Below are 22417 nucleotides of genomic sequence, written 5' to 3'. Positions count from 1 at the left end.
CTTCTGTATCTTTAAGGAGGCTGCCAAATTTACAGCGTATATGGAGAGGAAACACACAGTGGGAAGGGGTAACACTGGCATTATTTTAACACATTATAGAGGACTGGGCAACAGAGGAGCAGGAACTGAGGAAACCTAAACAAATGGCTCCCAATTATGATTTCATTAATCTTGGAAAACATGAAGCAGTAGACAAGTGTGGTCTAATTGTTTCTCATCTGACTTGGCTTGGAAAACCTTACTCTCACTTAATTCCATTGACAGATAAGCATCTTGGGACAGCTGACCTTTTCTTTGTCTAGCCAAGTTTCCTTTGAACATGTTATAAAGTTTTTTGATCACCACCAAATATAATACCAGATGAAAGTCATTATACAAAGAGAATCAAATTAACAACAGTTAAGGAGAAAAAGTTCCTGTAAGGGTTCTGGCATGTCAACAATTAACAAGAGTTAATTGCCTCTTCTTAATATTTCAAACACATGTTAATTAGTAGGCCAATAAAAATTTTATATACTATACAAACAGTGATAATCTTGGTGCCACCTAGTTTGTGGCTCACCACAGAAAACACCTAATCAAAAAAAAAAATCACAGTATCCTACTTACAGATAATAACCCACCATCCGTGTCATCAACTTTTTTTTTTGAGACGGAGTCTTACTCTATCCCCCAGGCTGGGGTGCAGTGATCTCAGCTCACTGTAAACTCTGCCTCCTGGGATCAAGCAATTCTCCTGCCTCAGCCTCCTGAGTAGCTGGGATTACAGGCACCCACCATCATGCTTGGCTAATTTTTGTATTTTTAGTAGAGACAGGGTTTCACCATGTTGGCCAGCCTGGTCTCGAACTCCTGACTTCAAGTGATCTGCCCGCTTTGGCCTCCCAAAGTGCTGGAATTACAGGCGTGAGCCTCCGCACCCAGCTATCAACTTTCTACTGCTATGAACTTAGACATTTCACAGCTCAAACTGGGTATGAAACATGGAAAAAAATGACTAAATAAAATAATGGACTTCTTTCATACAAAGCGTGAGTGAGTGTAGATGTAATAAGTACATCTAAATTTGTCATGGTGAATTAAACCAGCTTCAGGCAAAGAGGCAGAGTATTAGGTTGAAATGGTCCATTTCCTTTCAATTTGTTAATATGGAGAATCTGAAATTTATTTTTTACTTGATTAAAAATTAAATTAGGTTTCATTTTCGTAGGCAGAGCTCTTTCCTTGAGTATTTCATTTGGTAATGGCCAGGGTGGAATGAAGCCAGTAATCAAACACTGCAGACTTTGGAAACACTCCTGGTTTTTCAGACTCTTAATAAAGCCTGAGAAGAGCACCAGTGTAGGGAGTGGGTGTCTTTGTTTTTGTGATGACTCACTTTATCCAGTATTCATTCATTTATTTTTAAGTCATTCCTCAAATATGTGGAAGCTTTTCTAGAAAGGACCATGGAAAACGCAAAAATACTTGGCCTTTACCCTCATGAACTTTATAGATCTTTTCCCCCAACATAAGCAGTCCTCTTACTTTAATAATCAGCAATCTCACAAATTAACTTTTCTATTCTTCTCCTTGAAACAAACTAATTCCTCTTTAGGAGTATATTTTCAAGAGAATATGAGATCAGCCTACTCATTCGTTCCAGCTAATTTTTTTGTATTTTTAGTAGAGATGGGATTTCACTGTGTTAGCCAGGATGGTCTCGATCTCCTGACCTCGTGATCCGCCCGCCTCAGCCTCCTAAAGTGCTGGGATTATAGGCATGAGCCACCGCGCCCGGCCTTTTAAATAGGGTCTCTATTTTCAACTGAATTAATCTGTATTTCAAGTCTACCTGTTGTTTCTTTACTCCATTTTCCCTGAAGCCAAAGTATAAGCTTCCTGAAGAGCTGTTTTATTCATCCCTTTTAGTACCTGCTGCATTAAAGGTATTTTTTAAAATACTAGATAACTTTTTAATTGAGCAAGTTAGCTAATATTGGCAGAATCTAATACATGTCTAAAGAAAACTGGAGTTACATAACATCTTGGTTACTTAGGTCTCTCTGGCATGAGCAATTTCGTGGATGTTCTTAAAGTGAACATGAAGACTTGAACAACTTGGTTTGCATGACTTTTGTGGGATTTTTCTGGGTCAAGTGAATAGCGAGCCATTTTCACAGATCACCTCAGTCCACTCAGGGGTAGAGCTGTGTTTACTTTTATACCTCGAGTGCACAGTATAAATCCTGTCACAGAATAGGGTCCTAGTCAAGTTTCATCATGAGATTTTAGGAATTCAGTCACATCTTCAGGCTCTACTTCTAATTCTAGCTCTGTTGCTACTTCCATCACCTCTGCAATTACTTCTTCCACTTGAGTCTTGAACCTCTCAAAGTCATGCAGGAGGGCTGGAATATACTTCTCCCAAACTCCTGTTTATGGACATCTTCCCATAAATCAAGAATGTTCTTAATGGCATCTAGAATGGTGAATCTTTTCCAGAAGGTTTTCAATTGACTTTGTCCAGATCCATCAGAGGAATCACTATCTATGGCAGCTACAGCCTTACAAATGTTTTCTTAAATAATAAAACTTGCAAGTCAAAATCATGCCTCGATTTATGGGCTGCAGAATAGATGCTGTGTTAGCAGGCATAAAGATATTAATCTCCTTGTATATCTCCATCAGAGCTCTTGGGTAATTAGGTGCATTGTCAATGAGCAGTATATTTTGTATTTTTTTAAATAAAAACATCCAGCCCAATATATCAAGAGCAGTAATATTTTGAAAGGAAGCTTTGTCTCTTGAGTAGTAGGTCTCAACAGTGGGTTTAAAATATTCAGCAAACCATCCTGTAAACAGATGTGCTGTCATCTAGGCTTTGTTGTTCCACTTACAGAGCATAGGCAGAATAGATTTAGCATAATTCTTAAGGGCCTGAGGATTTTCAGAATGGTAAATGAGCACTGGCTTCAATTTAAAGTCAACAGCTACATGGAGTCAGCCTGTCCCTTGAAGCTTTGAAGCCAGGTATTGACTTCTCTTTAGCCATGAGAGTCCTGAATGACATCGTCAAATATAAGGCAGTTTTGTTTATATGGAAAACATGTTGATTAGTGTAGCCACCTTAATCAATTATCTTAACTAGATTTTCTGGATAAATTGCTGCAGCTTCTACATCAGTATCTGCTGCTTCACCCTGCACTTTTATGCTATGGAGATGGCTTCTCTCCTTAAGTCTCAACCAACCTTTGCTACCTTCAAACTTTTCTTCTGCAGCTTCCTGACCTCTCTCAGTCTTTACAGAATTAAAGAGAATTAGGACCTTGTCCTGAATTAGGTTTTGGCTTAAGGGAATGTGACTGGTTTGATATTCTATCCAGACCACTCAAACTTTCTCCATATCAGCAATGAGGCTATGTCATGTACTTATCGTGAAACCAGTGTGTTCACGGGAGTAGCATTTTTTTTTTTGAGAGGGAGTCTCGCTCTGTTGCCCAGGCTGGAGTGCAGTGGCACGATCTCGGCTCACTGCAAGCTCTGCCTCCCACGTTCACACCATTCTCCTGCCTCAGCCTCCTGGGTAGCTGGGACTACAGGCGCCCACCACCACGGCCGGCAAATCTTTTGTATTTTTAGTAGAGACAGGGTTTCACTGTGTTAGCCAGGATGGCCTTGATCTCCTAACCTTGTGATCTGCCTGCCTCGGCCTCCCAAAGGGCTGGGATTACAGGTGTGAGCCACCGCACCCAGCCTGGAGTAGCACTTTTAATTTCCTTCTAGAACTTTTCCTTTGCATTCACAACTTGACTAACTGCCTGTTGCAAATGCCTTCCTCACTAAGCTTAATCATTTCTAGCTTGTGATTTAAAATGTGAAACATAAGAAATACTACCTTTCACTTGAACACTGAGAGGCCACTGCAGGGTTATTAATTGGCCTAATTTCAATATTGTTGTGTCTCATAGACAGGGAAGCCCAAGGAATGTGTGTGTGTGTGTGTGTGTGTGTGTGTGTGTGTGTGTGTGTGTGTGTGACAGAGAGAGGACAGCAGGCTATTGGAGCAGTCAGAACACATACATTTATTAAGTTCACTGTCTTATGTAAGCACGATTCACACTGTCCCCAAACAATTACAACAATAACATCAAAGATTACTGGTCACAGGCCAGGCACAGTGGCTCATGCCTGCAATCCCAGCACTTTGGGAGGCCGAGGCATGCAGATTACTTGAGGTCAGGAGTTCAAGACCAGCCTGGAAAACATGGTGAAACCCCATCTCTCTTAAAAATACAAATATTAGCAAGGCTTGGTGGCATGCACCTGTAGTCCCAGCTACTCAGGAGGCCGAGGCAGGAGAAAGAGTGCTTTGTGATAAAAGTCACAAAAAATCCAAGGATGATACCTTAGTCTATTTCAGGTGCTATAATGAGATACGATAAACTGGGTGGCTTATAAAGAACTGATATTTATTTCTTACAGTTCTGGAGCCTGGGAAGTCCAAGATCAAGGCACCAGCCAGTTCAGGGTCTTGCATACTACCTGGCACACTAATAAATGGTAGCTGTTTAAGAAAACAGTATGCCCTGTTACTAACGAAAGATCTACAGGGAGTTACTTTCCCTCTCCTTAGTGATGGTCTTACTTACCAAATCTGGCTTCACCTGGTGAATTAGGGGAAAGGAGAGCCACATGGAGTGCAAGGTGGTGAAAACGGTGGAGGGCCAGGACTGCTGAACCTCCCGGCTTCTTGGAATTCGGTGAATGTAGTATTTGGTATACTAGAAGGAAACAGATGGAATCCAAATCAACTGAGTCACTGATATCAAAGTTAAACATAGTAACAATTAACAGCTGTAGAAACAGAAGTGCTTTCTTGTTTATTTTAAATTTTCATTCTAACCACTTTTAAATTAGAGTTGTAATGCCTATCTCATGCTTTATATAACACATCAGATGGGATCACATATGACAAAAAAGTTCCTATGATTCAAAAAATGTTAAAGTCAGTTTGAACAATAAGTTGGGGGAAGTTTCTATAAACTATGTTTCAGGCAAAGAATTTAACCTGCTGATATACAAAGAATTCTTACCAGTCAATATGTAAGACAAGTAACCTAGTATCAAGATGGGCAAAGACAGACAGATAACTCCAAACAGAAGAAATACAAATAATGATAAATATGTAAAAAGATGGCTAACAAGCACAACAGAAAACAAGTCATTTTTGCCTACCTGATTGGCAACAACAGTGGATAACCAGTGTTGTTGAGAGTATGGGGAAATAGACATTTACATGCACTGGGTAAATACATGGGTACAACTTTTTGGGAGGGCAATCTGGAAATATCTATCAGAACTTTAAATGTGTCTTCCTTTGATCCAGCATTTCTGCTTCTGGAAATATATCCCACAGATTACCCCACTGTATCATTGTTTGTATTTGTGGAAACTGAAACTAGACCAAATATTCTCCAGTAGGGAATGGAGAAGTGCATACAGTAAAATATATGGAGATATATTAACAAATGACATAGAACTATATGAACTCGTATGGAAGATATCCCAAGACACATTAAGTGAATCATGCAAGTTGGAAGACAGCATGTTTAATATAATCCAGCATCAATTAACAAAATACTCACATGCATACATACACACATCAGTATTTGTTAGTTTGGTTTTTTTTGAGACAAGGTCTCACTCTGTTGCTCAGGCTGGAGGGCATGGTGCAATCACAGCTCACTGCAGCCTTGACCTCCCTGGGCTTAGGTGATCCTCCCACCTTAGACTCCCAAGTAGCTGGAACCACAGGCACATGCCACCATACCCAGATCTTCCCACCTCAGCCCCCAGTAGCTGGGACCACAGGTGTGGGCCACCATGTCCAGCTAATTTTTTTATATAGACAGGTTCTCGCCATGTTGCCCAGTCTGGTCCCGAACTTCTGGGCTCAAGTGATCTACCCACCTTGGCCTCCCAAAGTGCTAGAATTATAGGGTTGAGTCACTATACTCGGCCATGCATTAGTATTTTCATTAAAAAAAATCTGGAACTGGGCTGGGCACAGTGGCTCACGCCTGTAATGCGAACACTCTGGGAGACCCAGGCAGGTGGATCTTCTGAGGTCAGGAGTTTGAGACCAGCCTGGCCAACATGGTGAAACCCCATTCTCTACAAAAAATAAAAAAAGTAGTTGGGTGCCTGTAGTCTCAGCTATTTGGGAGGCTGAGGTAGGAGAATAGCTTGAACCTTGGAGGCAGAGTTTGCAATGATCAGAGATCATGCCACTGCACTCCAGCTTGGGCGATAGAGCAAGAGTCTGCCTCAAAAAAAAAGAAAAAGAAAAAAAATCTGGAACTGGAACTACATGCCACAAATTACAAAGAAGATGATATTACAGGATATTTTCATTTTTCAGGTCAGAATAACTTTGAATATGTTTAAAATTTGCAACAAGAAAGTGATATTTTCATAATCAAGAGAAATCAACATATTTTCCTTGAATCAAAGTTCCAGGTATATTGGTTACCTATTTTTGTGTAACAAATTACCTCCAAATTTACCAGCTTAAAACAATAAGTATATTCTGTTTTTCACAGTTTCTGTGGGTCAGGAACCAAGAGTGGCTTAGTGGCTTGCAGTGACTCATGAACTTGAAATCAAGTGGGTGGCTGGGGTTGTAGTCATCTGAAGGTTTGACTGGGGCAGGAGAATCCACTTCCAAGGTGGCTCACTCATATGGCTGGCCATTTAGTGCTGATTGCTGGTTGGTGTCCTTAGTTCCTTGCCAAATGGATCTTTCCATAGGGCTCCTTAATTAAGTGTTCTCATTATGCAACAGCTAGCCTCTTAAAAGTAAGTGCTCCAAGAGGAGGCAAGGCAGAAATTGTAACATCTTTTATGACCTGACCTCAGAAGTCACATTTTGATATTTCTGATATTTTGATATTAGTTACACAGGTCAACCCTATTTGATATGGAAGGGGCTACACTGGAATGTGAACACCAGGAAGTGAGAATCATTGAGGGTTTTCTTGGAGCCTGGCTACCACACAGTTAAGTCAGAAAGAAAAGAACAGAATAATTAATACATTCTTCCTTTCCCCTTGGCCTTGAGAAACAATATGTTCCTTGAGAAAAGAAGAATAGAAAAGCCTTTTTCTAAACCAGTGAAAAGCATATAACTACATTCTTGCACTCAGAAAAAGGTGTGAAATTGTGTTTGGAGGCTTCTATTATGCTCCAAGAGAACATGAGTGCAGTTCTTACAGACTCAGCACAAAGTGAAAATGGAAATGTGTGACCACTCTGCTTCTTCATATGATGGCAAAGAATATTTTCTCATCTCTCCATGGTATACCAGTGTAGAATGGGAGTCCTGGGCTCAATATGTATCCACTATTTTTATTTATTTATCAATCTTTTATCAAATCAATGTTTTTCCTTCCAGAAGCTAAGGTACTAAATATTGAACTAGAAACTAATACTGAGTAGTTCCCAAACTATAAACCACTCAGAAGCAATAGCAAATTGTTTGAGGTTTATGCTTATCTAAGTTGTGGAGATTACTAATTGAAAAACAAGTAATAGGCCAAGCAGTACTGTAGAGTCAAAATCCCTTCTCAGAAACCTTTTGGGTCAGAAGTGTTTGGACAGGTAATATGGTTTATATACCACATATTATATAATATCCTTTTTTGAAGTTTGGGAAAGAAATAAAACATATTAATATCCCTGCAACAATACATGAATATTCACACTAAACAGGATAAATAAAGACTATAAGCTTCATGCTGATTCAAATCAGGTTTTGCTGTTAAATAAGCTTGTGACAAACTGGATTTTTTTTTTCCAGTTTTCAGAGCTCTTTAGGATTTCAGACTAAGGGACTGTGGACCTATACTACAAACTACATTTGAATCCAGTAAGATGTCATGTCATTGTTATTATTGTGATAAAAACAATTCAGTAGAATTCCATCATAGAAGTTTTTTTGGCTGTTACTTCCACCAAATTGTGTGGCCTAATCTCAATACCTATAATATTTTATTTAAAAAAGCATGGGTGTTTATCATGTTCCTTTAATTTTGTTAAGGCTGTGAGCATACAACTTTACGAAGCAGCAGCAATGAACAACATTTCTGGATTATATCCAGACAGTGTCACCAGGACCGGAAGGATGATCAGTTTGATTCTGGCTCCCCTGATTACACCTTGGCTCCAAGGACGTAAACATCTAAGCCTGGTAAAGCCTATGCAAGAGCGTCTGGGGCTGGAGACAGCTTTCCTAGACCTGGACGTGGAAGAAAGTCTACATCTCATCCCTGGCAGCAGCCTGGAGCAGCTAAGAAAATGGGTTTAGGAAGTCTCAGTCCATTTTCAGAAGAATAGAAACTAGTGCAAGCATGTTCTGGGGTGGGAACTGAGGGACCTCCAAGATATAAAATAGAAAATCAGGCCTGAGGGTAAGGCAACAAGACCAGTAACTAAAGTTTGATGACCTCTCTTTTTACTTGTGGATGTACCATACAAGGAGCCAACCTCCCAGTCTCCAGACCAGTTTAGCTGGGAGGGGAGTCTTGGTTCCATTTGTGTGCTGGAGCTAGCTCAGCCAATGACCACATGCCTACAGTGACCAATCATCTAGACTGCAGAGGTGGATCTCAGCCTACACCTGTTGTCTCAGCATAATTATTGATAGTGCCCCATCTGCTCTCAGAAGTATCAATTTAAATAATAAAGCACATGGTTATCCACAGGGTAGGGCAATGAGGAGCCTCTTCCAAGTCAGAGGGCAGGATACTTGTTCAGCACAGCCTGAAGAGTCAATATGATGGGAGAATCTGCATCAAAGTCAGGGATGAAAGTTGAAGTGGTGGCTGGAAAGAAAGCCAAGCTGGAAGCCCTAACCGTGACATTAACAATGACTGGCACGGGACAGGAGAGTCCATCTGGTGCCACTCTCTGGCTTACAGCTCTAAACTAGAGAAGCCTCCACTTCCAAATCCTATCCGATCTTTCTCACATTATTTTTTGACAGTAAGTTCAGGTAACTGAAAATCCTACGAAAAAGACTGCTCTATAAATCCAAGTCTCCACCTACACATCGCCCCACCATTGTAGCATATCAGTTCTCCTCAGAGATATCTTTCCTCACTAGCCTTTCTAAAATATCCCCATCCTCCCCTCTCCCCACCCCCATGTACACATATTCTTCCCTCCTCCATCACCAAACTTTCTGTGTGCTTTAAAATAACATCTACTATACTGGCATATTATATACTTATTTATTTATGTATTGCTGTCTCCTCCATTAGAACATAACTTACACAAGGAGGCCAGGAACTTACTTTTTAGACGGAGTTTAGCTCTTGTCATCCAGGCTGGAGTGCAGTGGCACGATCTCAGCTCACTGCAACCTCCAACTTCTGGGTTCAAGAGACTCTCCTGCCTCAGCCTCCCGAGTAGCTGGGACTACAGGCACGCACCACCACACCCACCTAATTTTTGCATTTTTAGTAGAGACAGGGTTTCACCATGTTGGTCAGGCTGGTCTCCAACTCCGGACCTCAGGTGATCTGCCCACCTCGGCCTCCCAAAGTGCTGGGATTACAGGCGTGATCCACTGCGCCTGGCCCTGGGCCAGGAACTTTAATCACTGCAATCTCAGTGCTTGTAAGAGTACTTGGTTATAGTTTGTAGTAAAAAAAAAAACAAAAAACAAAAACTTATGGAATAAATAATTCAATATGTCATTACACAGTAATATAAATCAATTCCATCTTCCTATCACCTAGCTGAGATGTATTTAGAATATAGAAAGGACACAAGGGGGGTAATTTGAGAGTGCATACTTAAAGCCTTATTTGCAAGGGCTGCTCCTTAAATGGGTTGAACTGAATGGAATTCATGAAGCTAGAGGAGAGAGGCTGGGGTAGTGCAGGGAATTGTGGATTTATAAACAGCCAAAGCTAGAAGGCACCAAACCCCAAAGGTTGGGGAAACAGGAAGGAGGGACACAAATGAATCAAAGACAAATGCCCCCCTTCCCTAACATGTTCTAGGTGAAAAGCCTCTGTGGGTCCTCTTTCCAGAAAATAGGACCATGAGAGAGGAGTGTGCTGAGGCTTTGAGGTATGCACACAAAGGGGAAAGGAGCCTGCCAATTAGAGCAGCAGGGCATCCCCTTCTGCATCTAACACTGCTTCAAAAACTCTCTGCCCCACTGTTTTTCTATGATACCTGCTATGCTGCCAGGCAGTCAAGTAGATGGGAACCCGGGCCATCCTGACAGGGACAGTGCCCTCAGATTACCTATACTTGACACAGAAATTGGGTGCTGGGTTACTTGATGTCCTGTGTCATTTAAAGGAAACACTGAGAGCCAGGCTGTGGCAAAATCTTAAGAGAGTTTTTATTATTTTACATAGTTTTAGAAAATAAAATCAACTATATAAAGAAGTCAATGAAAAATAATCAATACAAGGCTTATATTCTGGTCTTAAAGTTTCCTTTGAAGACAACGGAATGAGACAGAGGTTCAGACAGCTACAATTCAGGCCTGCTATGACCTTTGGCCAGGAATTACCTAGGGGTTCTGACATCTGGAGAAATCCAAATGAAGGCATCTTTATAGACGTTGTTTTTGTTAGTCTGTACCTTTGCTCTAAGGGAACTGTTCCTGACCCAGCTTCATGTCCTATAATGGGATACAAGACATAAAAGATGCCTGCTCCATCATTTTACCACCCCTACCTCCCACTCCCAGAACTACCATTTGGTTCAGGAGTGGCCACGTAACCCTAGCAGGGCCAGTCTTTTCCTGGATTCCTATAGACCAAGGAAAGTAGTTCCTCCTTTGAGGGACACTGTAGGCTGCTAAACTGGATCTCAATCCATCCTACTGGGGCTGAGAAATACATACATACATATATATATATATATATATATATATATATATATATACACACACATACATATATATACACACACACACACACATATATATATACACAAATATATATATATATTTGTATTCCTCTATCCACTAGGCCTTTCTACAGTGACTTAAAACTATTATATTTGCCACCACAACGGGCTACTCCTTCTGTATTCCCAAGGTAGAAATCAACAAATCAACAGTAAAATCTATCACAGATTTCCTTCTAGATACGAAGATCTATGAGGTTGCCAGGGACAGAAAGGACAGAGGAGGCTGCCCCCATGTTTCCTTCTCCCAAAACTTCTATACACATTCCATAGCTAACCACTTATTCCACATGTCTCGGCTACTCCCACAATTCAAGTCATTACCATCTCTCACCTTGACTACTTCAACAGCCTCTTAACTAGTCTCTTTGCTTCTCCTCTTGCTCCCCTACAATCTATTCTTTATAGAATTGCCAGACCCATCTGTTTATAATGTAAAGCAGATCCTTTCATTCTCCTGCTTAAAATCCCACAAAGGCTTTCCACTGCACCAAGTCCAAATGCCTTACAGTTCCTCCCAAGGTCCCATGTAATCTGGTGCTGGCTCACATCTCTAATTCCTCCTTGTTCATTCACTTGAGCCACACTGGTCTTCTGTCTGTTCTTTGAATGTGTCAGACTCACTCCTTCCTGAGGGCCTTGTCTGCTCATTCTAACAAGTTTGATTTGCTTCCAGACTGTCTCACAGCTAGCTCCTTCCTGCACATCAGATCTCGTCTAAACATTACCCACTCAGAGGGGAGACAGTTCTTCTCCAAATATGTGGTCTCTCTCCACCACACTGTCTTGTTTTACCATCTTCATAGAAATCACCACTACCTCCAATTAACTTGTTCATTTATGTGTATATGTGATTGTATGTAGTCTGCCCCTCTTCCAGGGATGCAAGCTCTATGAGAGAAAAGGATTTCATCTTGCTCACTGCTACAATCCCACTGCCTGATGTTTTGCACATCGTGGGTACTCAGTAAATAACTTGCTGAACAGACAAATGACTATCATTATAATTTCTAGAAGTCTAGTCCATGCTGGATGGTGATGGGGAAGATGCTGGCTCTTAACCTCATGACATCTCAGGGTTTTAAGGGACATACTATTCCAACTTTCTCACTTTGCAGATGAGGAATCTGGACTTTCCTAAAGTGACAGCACCAGGACCTGAACCCAGGTCTTCCATGTGTTCTGAAATATGCTGCTGACTCACCTCCTTCTCTAGACCTTGCTTGGATCTCTGTGTCTCACTGCTGAGGAGCTGCCTTCCCCAACATATAAGGAGCTGAACCACGAAGTTTACTCCCTGCCTCCTGCTACTCTTACGTATAGCCAACTACTCATCCTGATCATTTCCTTTTTCTTCCTTGATTTTTCAAATCACCCACTCTCAAACCCATAGAGTTTGTTGTCTCTTTCCCTGCCTCTACAGGAACTAAGCTCCCTGCCTCCTCCTCTCTCTTTGCCCTCTGTGCCCTGTTTTGCACTGTAGGCTTGGGTTACCAAACCCACCTACCACTGTGACCAGTGACCGCCCGCCACCTACCCCCACACATTCCCTAAGCCTTTTAGGGGAAAAATCAAAATAAGAACACAACAGGACCTCAGAAATTTTGAGACTTTTCTGTTGAACTTTAGGCCTCAAGGCCCTTATGGCAAGTTCTGCTGTCCTGCTATTGCTCCTACCTGGCAGTCAGCTGGGTTATATGTTCCTAGAAAGGATGTTTTTGTTTTGTTTTGTTTTGTTTTCTCTCTTTCTTCTCTGTCTCTTTCTCTCTTCTTTCTTTCTTTGTAGTTCAATGTGTATATCCTGCAAAATTTACCTGTCTTCAATATAATCCAGTCTCTTTCACACTATTGGCCAAAGAAGTAAGACTCTTTCTTATTCTCTATCGTATAGAAGAAGACATATTTTAGTGAAACAGTGAAACAACCTTTCCATCTCAGCTTCCTAATTCCTGTAGAACAGGGCCATGTCCCATAGTACTCTGTATGCCCACAAGGCCTCCCAACGCTCCCTGTATGAACTTGACTGATGTATAATCAAATGTATGGTGGCAAGAGAGACAAGAAAAGTAGGATGCTGAAGAGTGAAAAAACAGAGAAATGGATTTTGTTCAGGCTTCTAGTGTCTGATAGTATATGAAACACTGAGTTAAATACTAACAGTATATGACAACTTGTAACTTTCAAAGTATGTTCCAGAATTACATCACTGTTAAAAACCACAAACATATCTGGCTTTAGATTTGTGAAAACTAAATAGGAGTTTATAGTGATTTAGATGGAAATAATTCCACCAAAGAATCCAGATGGCATCATAAACCACAACAGAGGAGATCAAGTGGTTGATGAAGTCATTCTTTGCTGTTACCACACACTGAAACATACAATACATTTATTATTTAGTGAATGCCACACGACTGAAAAGTCCTGGAAACAAGACAAAGTTAAAATGGTAAAATTTCATTCAACCAAAAATGGTTTCAGCTTTCTTTCATAACTATTTAAAAATAATGCAATGTATATTTTTAAATGTATGTTGGATGGTTCAACTAATCATTATGAATTCAAGATGACCATAATTTACCACAATATTTTTTTATATGTCCTTCAAGTACTTGGTAGATACTTTATGGTGCTGATGAAATGCCATGAAGTGTCATATGAGTGAGGGTGCTGTGGGCCCCTGATATAGTTTGGTTGTGTCCCCACCCAAGTCTCATCTTGAATTGTAGTTCCCATAACCCCCATGGGAAGGACCAGGTGGAGATAACTGAATCATGGGGGCAGTTCCCCTGTGATAGTGAGTTAGTTCTCATGAGTTCTGATGGTTTTATAAGGGGCTTCCCCCTTTGCTGGGCACTCATTCTCCCTCCTGTCACCCTGTGAAGAGGTGCCTTCCTCCATGATTCCAAGTTTCCTGAGGCCTCCCCAGCCATGTGGAACTGTGAGTCAATTAAACCTCTTTTTTTTTTTTTTTTTTTTTTTTGAGATGGAATCTCACTCTGTCGCCCAGGTTGGGGTGCAGTGGTGCGATCTCAGCTCACTGCAACCTCCACAACCCAAGTTCAAGCAATTCTCCGGCCTCAGCCTCTCAAGTAGTTGGGATTACAGGCATGCGCCACCATACCCAGCTAATTTTTGTAGTTTTAGTAGAGACGGGGTTTCACCATGTTGACCAGGATGGTCTCAAACTCCTGATTTCAGGTGATCCGCCCACCTCAACCTCCCAAAGTGCTGGGATTACAGGCGTGAGCCACCACGCCTGGCCCAAGCTTCTTTTCTTTATAAATTACCCAGTCTCAGGCAGTTCTTTATAGCAGCATGAGAACAGACTAATACAGTCCCACGATGGGTCCTGCTGATAACCACTTACTTTGCATGAATCAAGCTCTCTGGACCTCAGTGTCCCACTGTGAAGCAAGGAGGGCTGGCTGAGATCAGGGATCCTTAACTAGCCACCATGATCCCACAGCTGGCTCAAGACTGGCTTGTCAAAGAGAAACGAGGCTGCACTCCAGCTCTGCCCCAGGGCCTGAAACCACTCCTCACTTTACCTCCAGAAGCCTCTCCTTGCCTGGTGGTCTGAGACTTCAGGGAAAAACAAAGTAGTTTGTTTCTGAAAAAATTATGAGATTCCGGCTCAAAAGATTTTTAAAGCCTTTTATAAATGCACATTTATTCTCTCTCAGCCTTAATTGACTCCTTCTTTTGACAATATCGCAATTTTCCTTTCGGTAACTCATTCCTCTCATATTCTCAGCCGGATGGTTTGGTGGTATTTGCCACCTGTCCCCTTTACCCCTAACCCTGCCTCTAAGAGTAGGCCTGGAATGGCTGAAGCAACATGGAGGAATCATTCCCAGCTACAATGATTAGCTGAAAGATGGGAGTATAACCCCACTGGAGTACCATGAGGCAGGAGATGTTTGCTGGGGCTCTCTCTCCCATATGCTGTAAGAGATCCTCTTCTTCCTCATGAAGAGGAAGAGACATGAGGCCAGGAGGTGCTACAGGTTTTTGCTACCCTAATGAGAGAGCTTGGAGCTGCTGGAGGCAGCACTGTGGGGAGCCCAGTGGAGCTGCCACTGCAGAAGACAGAGCAGAGAGACAACTCTTGTTATAGGGATATCCCTGGGCAACTGGACCAAGCCTCACCAGAAATAAGACTGAATTTTTCCTGTTTTGTAAGTTGACAAATTCCCTTTATTGTTCAAGCCAATTTTAAGTGTAGGTTTATGTCACTTGAAGTTGAAGCACCCTTCCTCTGTCCTTAAAATGGTATGAAAATTGCATTCCTCTTCTTAAAATAAAATATATATATTAAAATCATGTATGAAACAATTGTTTACGACATTGAATTTCAGAGCTGTACTCTCTAAGCATGGATTCATTCACTTGTTTCTTCATTAAACTTTCAACAAGCACCTGCCAGGTGACAGGAACTGGGCTAGGGAAACAGAGGTGAATAAGACATTCACAAGGAACTCACTGCAGTCTATCAGGATAGCACAGGAAAACTGATAATTGCAGTCAAAGGGATAACTATAATATGAAACAATTATTAAATATAATGTTAGCACCAAGTAAGAAGTAATAAACTGGACCAGGTGTGGTGGTTCATGCCTGTAATCCCAGCACTTTGGGAGGCCAAGATAGTGGATCGCCTGAAGGTCAAGAGTTTGAAACCAGCTTGGCCAACATGGTGAAACCCTGTCTCTACTAAAAATACAAAAAATTGGCCAGGCGCTGTGGCTTACGCCTGTAATGCCTGTAATCCCAGCACTTTGGGAGGCCGAGGTGTTTGGATCACCTGAGGTCAGGAGTTTTGAGACCATCCTGGCCAACATAGTAAAACCTTGTCTCCACTAAAAATACAAAAATTAGCTGGGTATGGTAGCACGTGCCTGTAGTCCCAGCTACTTGGGAGGCTGAGGCAGGAGAATTGCTTAAACCCAGGAGGAGGAAGTTGCAGTGAGCCAAGATCGTGACACTGCACTCTAGCCTGGTGACAGAGTGAGACTCCATCTCAAAAACAACAAACAAACAAACAAACAAAAACCCCAAAAAACAAATTAGCCAGGTGTGGTCATGGGCACTTGTAATCCCAGCTACCTGGGAGGCTGAGGCAAAATAATTGTTTGAACCTGGGAGGTGGAGGTTGCAGTGAGCCAAGATTGCACCACTGCACTCCAGCCTGGGCAACAAGAACAAAACTTCACCTCAAAAAAAGAAAAAAAGTGATAAACTATAAGTTTTTTTTTTTTGAGACATGGTCTCCCTCTCTTGCCCAGGCTGGAGAGCAGTGGCATGATCATGACTCACTGCATCCTTGACCTCCTGGGCTCAAGCGATTCTCCCACCTTGGCCTTCTGGGTAGCCAGGACTACAGGCATGGCCCATCACATCTTGCTGACTTTAAAAAAACTTTTTCTAAAGACAGGGTCTTCCTATGTTGCCCAGGCTGGTCTGGAATTCCTGGGTTCAAATGATCTTCCCACCTTGGCCTCCCAAATTGTTGGGATTACAGGCGTGAGCCACCACGCTCAGCCAATACATTATTCTTTGATAAGGTAAATCAGGCTTCATGAAGAGATTCCTGATCTAACTTGTGCAGGATATAAAATTTTCTAAGTATAATAGTGTGGGTGTGGTTGGTGAAGGGTCTTCCTGCCAGAGGAAGCAGCGGGGTTAAGAGCTGAGAGACACGAAATAGCATGGAATATCTGGGGAACTGTATTTTGGTACGTAAGAAGCAACATAGAGAACAACAGAAAATGGAGTTGGAGCGGAATAATGGGAGCAGAAATGCATTCAAGAAATACCAGTCTAGTAATAATGAAGAGAATGGACAGAAGGGGAGAGGGCACGACCAGAGAAGGGCAATCATTGGGGAGATCACTGAAATACATCAGAAGAATGATGCTGAAGGCCTGATGGCCAGCAGCAGCACTAAGGTAGAGGAATGGAGATGACAAGCAGTTAGAAGGGAGATTTAGGACGCTGGAGAGTTTGGGATAACTCTCAGGTTTTTACCTAGGGTGAACGGTACTGTCATGACCTAGGGAGAAAATAGCAAGAGGGGAAACAGGCTGACAGCACATCATGATTCACTGTGGTCTTGTTTGGAGCATAATTTTGAGTCGGTAAAATACTCTTTAAGTATAAAATATATCAATATTAGAAAACATACACAGGTATTTTAGGTTGAAACGGGACAGACAGGAGTTTGTACTATAACTGAAGCAATGGGTAGACCTAGCAGGCAAGTGGACGGAGGAAGACAACTGGGAATCTAGGCAGATAATATTCAGGAATCTGGATGCTGGACTGATGCTGACAGGCCCTGGAGAAACACGGCCTGGAGCAGAAGCCTCGCTTGACGTTGACAAGTCAGACTTGAAAGCCAGGTGTGAGATCTCTGCCGGGTGCAGTGACTCACGCCTGTAATCTCAACACTTTGGGAGGCCGAGGTGGGCGGATCACTTGACCTCAGGAGTTCAAGACCAGGCTGGGCAACACGGCAAAACCCTATCTCTACAAAAAATACAAAATTAGCCAGGTGTGGTGGCTCGCACCTGTGGTCCCAACTACTGGGGAGGCTGAGGTGGGTGGATCGCTTAAGCCTGGGAGGCAGAGGTTGTAGTGAGCCAAGATTGAACCACTGCACTCCAGCCTGGGTGACAGAGTGAGACCCTGTCTCAAAATAAATAAATAAATAAATAAATAAATAAATAAATAAATAAGATTCCTAATCTCAGCCACGCCTCCTTATTTCACAGTAGAAGACTAAGGCCCAGAGGGGTTGATTCACGCAAGGTGACAGAGCTGGTTATTAGCAGGACCCACACCTCCCTTACTCATATGTTGCTTCATGACACTTCATAAGCACCATAAAGTGAGCATCTACCAGGTATTTGAAGGACAAGGGAGTATCCCTCGGCACCCATTGTTTCCCTTTTACTTCCTTGCCATGCTCACCTGCTTGGTCAAACCTGACTAAAACTGTAAGTACATCTCTAGTCACAGCCTGGCCACATGCAGAGCTTAGAATTATGCTGTCCGTGGTGTGACTGCAACTACCAGAATTATTTCCTTGGGCCTAAAGGCTGGAAGGATCTAACAGCCTCCATTTGTACAAAAGGAAGGACATAGGGAATTCCAAAACAGGCCATGTCCTGATTTTATAACAGCACAAAATAAATTGTATGTTTGTACTGAAAGGTATAGTTTTTTTTTAAATTGTGCCATTTATGTTTTTAAAACCAAACATTGGTGATTAGAATGCCATAAATTTGCTTTAAAATGGAGAAACAACAGTACTATACTATAAAATGTTACTGCTCTTCATGTTGTAAGAATCCCATACAATACAAATTTAACTGGCACTGGGAAATTGGTTAAATTACCACAAGGTTGAAATAACTGCACTATGTTATTCACAGCTATTTTAATTTCATCTGTTCAGAACATGATTTAAAGAAAGTTTAACCTGACTGGCTTTAGGTCTAGAGATAGAGGAAGGAATAATTGAGATTTGGGGAGGAATTTAAGAGACTAAGCTGTTTAAAATACTTTAAAAGCATGTATATATCTACCTGATATACTATTTCAAAAATAAGAATCTATTCACTGAAATGGCCACATCAGAATCTCTATTTGCAGTAAATTACAAATATTTTCTTATTCAAATATTTTGCTCATTTAGACTGGCCTCCTTTCAAATTAGAGATTTTTTTTTACCTTTACCTATAATTCAGTAAGTTAAGGTCCATATGAATGAGGAAAAGTGCACATATACATTATACACACTCAAAACCATAACTATGTTAAGCCACCAGTTGTAATATACATTACAGTTGACAAACTGAAATAAAATCCCACAGTTTAAACTATACAGTTACAAACATTTCTTTCAGAACTGATTGGGAGGCCAAGGCAGAAGGAGACTAGCGTAGGCAACACAGCAAGACCCCATCTTTACAAAAACAAAAATTAAAAAATTAGCTGGGTGTGACGGGCCTTACCTGTAGTCCCAGTTACTTGGGAGGCTGAGGCAGAAGGACCGCTTGAGCCCAGGAATTCAAAGATGCAGTGAGCTATGATTGCACCACTGCACCCCAGCCTGGGCAGACAGTGAGACCCCGTCTCTTTAAAAAAAAAAAAAAAGAAAGAAAGAAAAAAAAGAAACGGAAAAAAGAACTGCTTAGGAACTGTGGAAAGTAACAAATACACTCAATGTAGACATCTTAGCAAGCTGTACACAGTCTCAGTCCACTGTGTGAAGTTAGCACCCCACCTTGTGGAAAACAGTAGGTGGTGTTCAGCGGAAGAATGTCATGTTAATTTTAGAAGAGCTGGTTGATAAATCCTGCAACCACCAAACTGCCACTGATTCTTATATAAACAGAAAATGCAAAACCAAAAAAAGAATGCAAACCAAAAGAATCCCTATTTATTAAACTAGCAGCAAAACTTCTGTACTTCCAAAATAAAAGGATATGAACCTCAAAATATTGGTGCTTGTGGTATGTGTTTGGATTATTTCTGTAGAAAATATTTATTTAGATATTCATAAAAAAATAAATGTTTCATATTAGTAGGTTTTTACTCCCACTGGGGCTTGTATCTCTTCTTAGTTTTGTTTCTAAAAAATAGCTGTTTTCTAATTGTAACTTTAGACAATACAGAAAAATATTCAAAGACAAAACCAAAAATCAACCAATATCTCCCTACTCTTTTGAAGAAGCCCCCACCTCACCTAACACTCTAGCTCACAGAGATCTCTCTCTCCTCTGCATTCAAAGCACTCATTGTCCTTTGCTTATCTTTGATTTAAACATATACACACACACACACACACACACACACAGTTTTAAAGTTCTTCTGGTCTTCTCAGTTTGGTCAGACTCTTCGCGTTATTTATCATTCCCGTTACTTTCTTGGCACCATGTCTTCTGGAGTTCTCTGTCACTTTGCTCTGTTCCCAACTGTTTGTTCTCTAGGACCACCTATGAAGTCTTCGCACTGGAACTCCCTTCACTGCTGTCCTGAGAATTCCCTTCCCTTCTCTCCTGGACTGAGGCCCAGATCCCTGGAACTGAGTCTCCCTTTTGCGTGCCCCTTGTTTTGGTGGGGCACACCCTCAGCGGGAGGGTACATGAGGAATCCATTTGAGACACTGCTCCACTGTACTTCCGAAACCTCAAATGTGATTCCTTTTCTCGCTCTTTCTGGAAGTTTTTAGTATCTTCTCTTCATCGTTAGTTCTGAAACTGTAGATGACGTATCTTGCGACTACAATTTCACTGGACTCAGGATAGTCCTTTTATTTTAAAAGTCAGGTCCTTCTGTTTTGGAAATTTCCCTGGGTCATAATTTTGTTTCATTTTGAACTTTTCCCATTTCCTTGTTCCTTCTGGATAATGGACTTCCAACATCCAGTTTGGTTGTCTAATTTTCTTGCCTTTCTCTACTGTTTTTTATGTTTTCCTTATACTTTTAATCTTTTTCTTGAGTTCTTCAATGTGATCTTCCAATCTTTCATTGAATTTTTATTGCTCCAATCAAAATTTTAATAGCCAAGGGTTTTTTTTTGTTCTTAGTTTTTTTAAAAATAGGTCTCATTCTTGTTTTAATGAAATAATGCCCTCTCATTTCTTCAAACATAATTGTTTTCGTTTAAACTCCCCACTGCCACTGAAATGCCCTTTTCTTTAGTTCCTTTCGTTGTTAGTTTTCTCTTTAGAGGCTTTCTTCAAATTTCTGATAGTCTGTGGATGTTGATTCAACTACTGATTCTAAAGGGCGATAGGAGGGGAGGCCCCCCATACACACGTTATAAGGTCTGGAGACATTTTGGGTTGCCATAACTGGTGGTGGGGGTTGGAGGAGCACTCTTGGCATCTGGTGGATAAAGGCCAGGGATGCTGCTAACATCCTGTAACACACAGGACATTCCCCTACAATGAAGATTTGTCTGTCCCAAAATGTCAACAGTGACGAGGATGAGAAGCCCTACTTAACATTAAAGAATGAGGCATGAAAAGGCCGACTGCAGGCTCTATGTTCAGCTCTCTACCGCCTCTACTGAGAACTAGTGCAGGTCAGCGGCTAAATGATCAGCAGTGCACTGCCACCTGGTGGCAGGATGAGGGAGTGACATTGCAGAGGAAAGAAAATATAAGTCCTTCAACACTTGGAGGGGCCCGCCTGGTCCACTTCTGAAGCTTCAAGGACCTTTTAGGGGAAGGAGAGGAAGGAGGAAGGTAGAGAGGAGAAGGAAGAGAAGTAGAAGGAAAGGAGAAGGAGAGAGGAGGGGGAGAGAGGAGAGAGAAAGAGAGGGTTGAAGAGAGAGGAGAGGAAGAAGAGAGAGAAGGAGGGGAGAGGGAGAAGGGAATGAGGGAGGAAGGGAGACAGGGAAGGAGGGAGAGAGAGTGCACAAGTGTGTAGAGTTTAGGAAACGGTTTTGAATCTGTGCAAAGTGGTTCTGGGAAGTCCCTCTAAATCCCAGGGAGTTTCCAGGTTCCTCTAGGCAACACTTTAAAGACCCTTGGAGATCGGGATGCTACCCTTTCAGACATCCCAGGGTTGGTGATGGCAATCCCATTCTTACAATTGCTCAGAACAGCTTTGAAGTCATGTTTGATTCCTCTGTTTTCTGCCATGAAATTCTGTTAACTCCACTTTCAAAAACATCCAGAATCCAACTATTTTCCCTTACTCCTGGCCCTCCTGATGCAAGCCACATTATCTCTTGCTGGGATTTCTGCAACAACCTCCTAACTGGTTTCCTTGGTTTTGCTTTTGGTGTATTTCTAACACAGCCACACGAGTGACCTGTGTAAAATAGCATGATTGTGTCACTCCTCCAAGCAAAACTTTCCAACAGGTCTCTATTTTCCTCAGATTAAGAGAGGAAGTTTTTAAAAGGGCTTACAAGGCCCTAAATTATCTGGTCTTTGCCCACTCCTCCCATCTCCTCTTCAGTGTCTCTCCTTCCTCTCACTCTCCTCCAGGGACCAGGATTACCTGCTATTGCACCAACATCCAGGAATATTCCTCTCTATGGCTTTTCCAGAGACTTTTCCCTCTGCTTGAAACACTTTTCTCTCAGGAGTCCCCATCGCCTTCAAGGTCCTAAGAGCAATCACAACTTTTCCACCCCATCAAAATTCCCAGTTCCCCATCCCTGTGCAATCTGCCCCCACAGCACTGATCACCTTCTAACAGACTACTATTTTCTTCTTCACTATGTCTGGTATTACTGTCTTCTCATCCAGGTCAAGTGGAGTGAGCTCCATTATGGCAGACATTTTTTTGTGTTTTTTCTTCACTCGTGTATCCCAACTATCTATAATATTGCCTGGCAAATGGAAAGCAAATATTTATTGCTGAATAAACAAAGTATTTTTTTTTTAAAAAGCATTAGGATTCTGACACCTACTGC

The 22417-nt window shown here is 41.7% G+C and overlaps 1 protein-coding gene across 2 annotated transcripts in view; it reads right to left on the bottom strand.

The window, feature by feature from the left end:
- Positions 1-22417, bottom strand: part of ALG14 (ALG14 UDP-N-acetylglucosaminyltransferase subunit) — a 90050-nt gene that overhangs the window by 39687 nt on the left and 27946 nt on the right. Inside the window, exons 3-4 of one of the 2 annotated variants that reach the window (XM_055352753.1) lie at positions 13362-13398; positions 4632-4763 (exon numbers count right to left, since the gene is read on the bottom strand). In XM_055352753.1, the coding sequence (XP_055208728.1) occupies positions 4632-4763; positions 13362-13398 (169 nt within the window). The remainder of the gene's footprint in view (positions 1-4631; positions 4764-13361; positions 13399-22417) is intronic. The other variant, XM_004026172.4, reaches the window with a different exon arrangement.

Source organism: Gorilla gorilla, chromosome 1 (genome assembly GCF_029281585.2).
Source record: "Gorilla gorilla gorilla isolate KB3781 chromosome 1, NHGRI_mGorGor1-v2.1_pri, whole genome shotgun sequence".
NCBI lineage: Eukaryota > Metazoa > Chordata > Mammalia > Primates > Hominidae > Gorilla > Gorilla gorilla.
Note: the sequence above shows the minus strand (reverse complement) of the source record. Positions and strands in the feature narration are given on the sequence as shown.